Source organism: Prosopis cineraria, unplaced genomic scaffold (genome assembly GCF_029017545.1).
Source record: "Prosopis cineraria cultivar Desert tree isolate PC_DT_omini unplaced genomic scaffold, ASM2901754v1 PC1168, whole genome shotgun sequence".
Classification (NCBI taxonomy): Eukaryota; Viridiplantae; Streptophyta; class Magnoliopsida; order Fabales; family Fabaceae; genus Prosopis; species Prosopis cineraria.
This window is the reverse complement of record NW_026556493.1, coordinates 4,986-9,011: the sequence shown is the minus strand read 5'-3', so window position 1 is coordinate 9,011 and position 4,026 is coordinate 4,986. Positions and strand designations below refer to the sequence as shown.

At 32.7% G+C, this 4,026-nt stretch overlaps 1 protein-coding gene across 1 annotated transcript; it reads right to left on the bottom strand.

The window, feature by feature from the left end:
* Positions 1-1,779: 1,779 nt before the first annotated feature.
* Positions 1,780-3,222, bottom strand: LOC129299467 (protein FAR-RED IMPAIRED RESPONSE 1-like). Its single transcript, XM_054937935.1, has one exon. It carries the CDS (start codon positions 3,220-3,222, stop codon positions 1,780-1,782), a length of 1,443 nt encoding a protein of 480 aa, XP_054793910.1.
* Positions 3,223-4,026: the final 804 nt, after the last annotated feature.

Here is a 4,026-nt window from a genome sequence, read left to right as displayed (position 1 = left end):
AATGAAGTTATTGATTTTAGAGTTTTTTTATGGTCTCCACAGATTGATAATATTATGAATATTTATGATGTCCCAAACATTACACATTCCTCTCTTACTTAGGGTAGGCTTTCTCAAAACAATTTTTTTTTTTTTTTGGGTTATAATAACTCTTGGCAACATTATGTATATATCATCTGATTATCTCCTTTATGATGGGCTGATATTTTTAGAACCAAATGCACACCATTCAATTCTAAGGTTGCTTAACCTACTCAAGTGAGTCTTGCTTTACCCTTTATGTCTAGTGATGTGAAAGCCAAAACAATATATCCTTGTCTGACATCTCATTGGTTAACCAGCATGAGATATATCCATAGTTGTGATTATGGTTGATTATATTATGGTATCTTATGCAAGATTTATGCTTAATAACTACATTGACTGTGAAAACCAAGGCTTTCTTTTCTTTGGGATATTAATTTGATGGCAGACAGTGCTAATTTATTTCATTGTAATGTTTTTTTTTTCTAGCATTACTATGCTTCTTGAATTATAGAGTTGGACAAAGATGGCTGAGGCTTATGATAATCTTATTGATACTGTTAGTACCATGATGATGAGTTTGCAATGCTCTTTCTGAATGCATGTTATATCATTGTGCATATGAACTTTTACATTTCTTCTTGTAAATTTTGATTATTAATAGTATCCATTTTTATTAAAAAAGTTGTAATCACCAGTTCAAGAATTGATGATTGTAATCATGATCTTCATTCTAGCAAATAACAACTAAGGCATAAAGTTAGATAGAGGAAATGCATAAATAGAGATTATTCAAGATTTTATATTTGCACATTTGCATTAATACATTTTGATAGACAGTGATGATAACTTTACACTGTCAACTTTATAATTGCAGGCCAAATAGAAAGTGGCAACTAAAATCATTTACATAATCATCCCAAGAGCTACTGTTATCAAAAAGAGAGCAATTCAAGAATAGTAAATGCTATACAATCATCCCAAAAGCTACCATGACCAACAAGAGAGTAGCACAAGAAGAGTGAATGCTATACAATCATCTCAAGAGCCACCATGACCAAAAAGAGAACTCAAGTAAAGTAAATACTACACAATTACCTCAAGTATATCAAGCAGAACCTGTGACAAAAGTAGTTCAAATGAAGCAACTGGAATGAAAAGAGTTGAATTGGATGACTTCATTTAGCATGATCTACATTCATATCTGAACTTGTATTTACCTCAACAGTATAAATAGATATTGTATTGTATTATAAAGTGTAAAAAGTTATATTGATTTAAATAAAAGTGACTCAGTTTTTCCTTGAAATTTAATGACTTACCATTTGTAAATGCTTGGCTGATTTGAAGTGCTTCAAGTGATGTCATGTCACAATCAAGGGGTGCCTATATTCAAGAAAAGAGACAAAATGATTTAATATTACATGTTACATATTAACAAAATAGTTTGGAATATATGATTACCATCAATACATTGGTAAAAGTCATTTAACTTGGTTCAGGTGTATCTAACAACATATGATCATGTTGTACTTTAATCGATGAGGTATCTTCTTCAAGCATATCTAACATCATTGGATCATGATGTACTTGACCTTGCTGTAGTTGGAAAAGAAATAATGATTACTTGTCAAGCATCTTAGGCAAAAAAAACATAGAACGAAAGAAAAAAATTAATAAAATGCATACATTTGAATCTTTTTTAGAGGCAATGACTAATGATGAAGATTTTTTAGAAGCTTGTAAAGATTGTTTTTAGGCTTGAATTCTTTGTCTTTTCTGACTTGATTTCTCCACACAACTTCTAAGTCGTTTTTTGCTTTTTCTACCATCTCTCTTTTTAAAGCCAATTACTTTACTATCACCACCATTACCTCCATCAACATAGTTACTCTTATGATTCCTTTCACCATCCCCATCACCATCATTATCTTTTTGCTTTATGCGAAGCTCATTCACTCTCTTAGTAAGTTCCAATATGCCTTCATGAACTAGAGAGAATGCTTCAAGACTTTCTGATGCATCACTGGCTAACTTAACAACCATAGGGCATAATTGCCTATATCGTCTTGACGTTTCTAGTTTGGGATTGGCTTTAATCTGCTTTCCCTTCAAATCATACACTACACCACTTCGTGCTTCTCTTGTCCACCTCTTTGTTATATATTTTTCTGGAAGTAACTTGACATCACGATCATACAAGACTCTTAATGCATGACAACATAATATGCCCACTCGTTCAAACTTTTTACAACTGTAAGTAATTGTCTCAGTTAACGGATCAAATGTCAAACTATACACTCCTCTCTTATTAACCATGGTGATGACATAATCAAACAAGGTGGCACAATTCTCTTCATCTTCATTTGTCTTCCTTTGTTTTCTCTCTTTTATACATGTAGCATCACGTAAATCATATTGGAACTGGAACAAATCAAAAATTGGTCGAGTGTAGACTTCAGAAAGCTGACGAAGCATACATGAATTCTGCAATATCAACCTTGGCAACTTATCACGTGTATCAAATTCACGTTCTAACTCCGTGTAACGCTTATCCTCTATAGCTTGTTCAAATTTTTGAAAGAATTGATTAAGATCATTTTTTGGATGTGTGCAACTTTTTACACAATAATTGATACTTTTACTAATTTGAATGCTTCTCATACCAAGCGTCATTGACCCCTTAATATAACATGCTGCCCATTTCTCCTTTATTTGGTACATAGATATCAACCAAGCATTTTCTTCCATTCTATGTCTTGATAATAATTCTTGCCAAGCTTCCTCAAACTCTGTTTCATTCCAACAATGATACATGCAATGGTTGAAATCAGACATAATATGGGATCCATCCTTTGTTGAGTTATTAAGGTGCTTCATTGCATTCCTTGAAATATGCCATGTACACAAGGCATGTTTTACTTCTGGCATCACTTCCTGTAATGCACGTGTCATTGCAGCATCCTGATTAGTAAAAATAGTTAGTGGCCTTACATTCTTGTGTGCCCGCAAAAAAATCTCAAAGAGCCATTTGAAAGACTCAATGGTCTCATCATATAACAATGCGGCTCCAAATATTACCCCTCCTCTATAATGGTTAATGCCAGAGAAAATAGCAAGAGGTCTATTATCTCGATTTGTGCAATAAGTTGTATCAAGTGAAATGACTTCTCCAAAGTAAGCATAGTCAATTAACATTCATGCATCTGCCTAGAACACATTTGTAACTTGCTCCTCTAAGTCCATTTGATGAGCATGAAAAAAAGATGAATTTTCCACCAATTGTTCTTCAAAGTAACGAAAAAACATCCAGCTTCACCATATGACATAGCTCGTTGTCTTTTTGAATTAAGATAATTCTTTACATCAGTTCTTGTATATCCCAGATTGGTTCTTCCTCCTACATATTCACTCGTCAACTTAAATGATGACTTTTGATTAATCCCAGCTTTTTCAGCAGTTTCTAATTTAAAAGCTTGAGCCGATGTTAGTTCACGAAATGATGGAAACATGTGGACAGCTTCAGGGGGCTGGAGGTCATGATTATGATCAAGAAAAACTTCACTTATTTTGTATTTTCCATTTACTTGTACAACTTTCATTCTAGCTTGGCAACCTAATCTTGTCTCAGGTCTAGGATTCTTAGTGTATTTATCTCATTTGTCGGGTTTTCGCACCCCCTCTTTACGACAAACATATAGATAACTTAAATATGACTGATCCTTTTTACTTTTATTAAATCTCTCTTTACGAACACCAAAACCTGTTCTCCTTCTATAATCTTGCCAAAATTTCCATGAGTCTTCTATATTGTCAAATTCAAGATTAAGTCTAGGAGTCAAATTTATATCCATCATATAAGCCTGAAAAATAGACAAGTAGACACCCAATTTAAATTGATTGTAAATATAAATCTTATGCACAAATATTACACTAAAACTTGTAAAATAATTTAACAGAAGTTTATATAAATAATAAGAAAGAAGAATATCACATACTTGA

Coding starts and splice junctions, on each gene's coding strand:
- LOC129299467 (XM_054937935.1), bottom strand. CDS start 3,222: ATGTTAATTGACTATGCTTACTTTGGAGAAGTCATTTCACTTGATACA.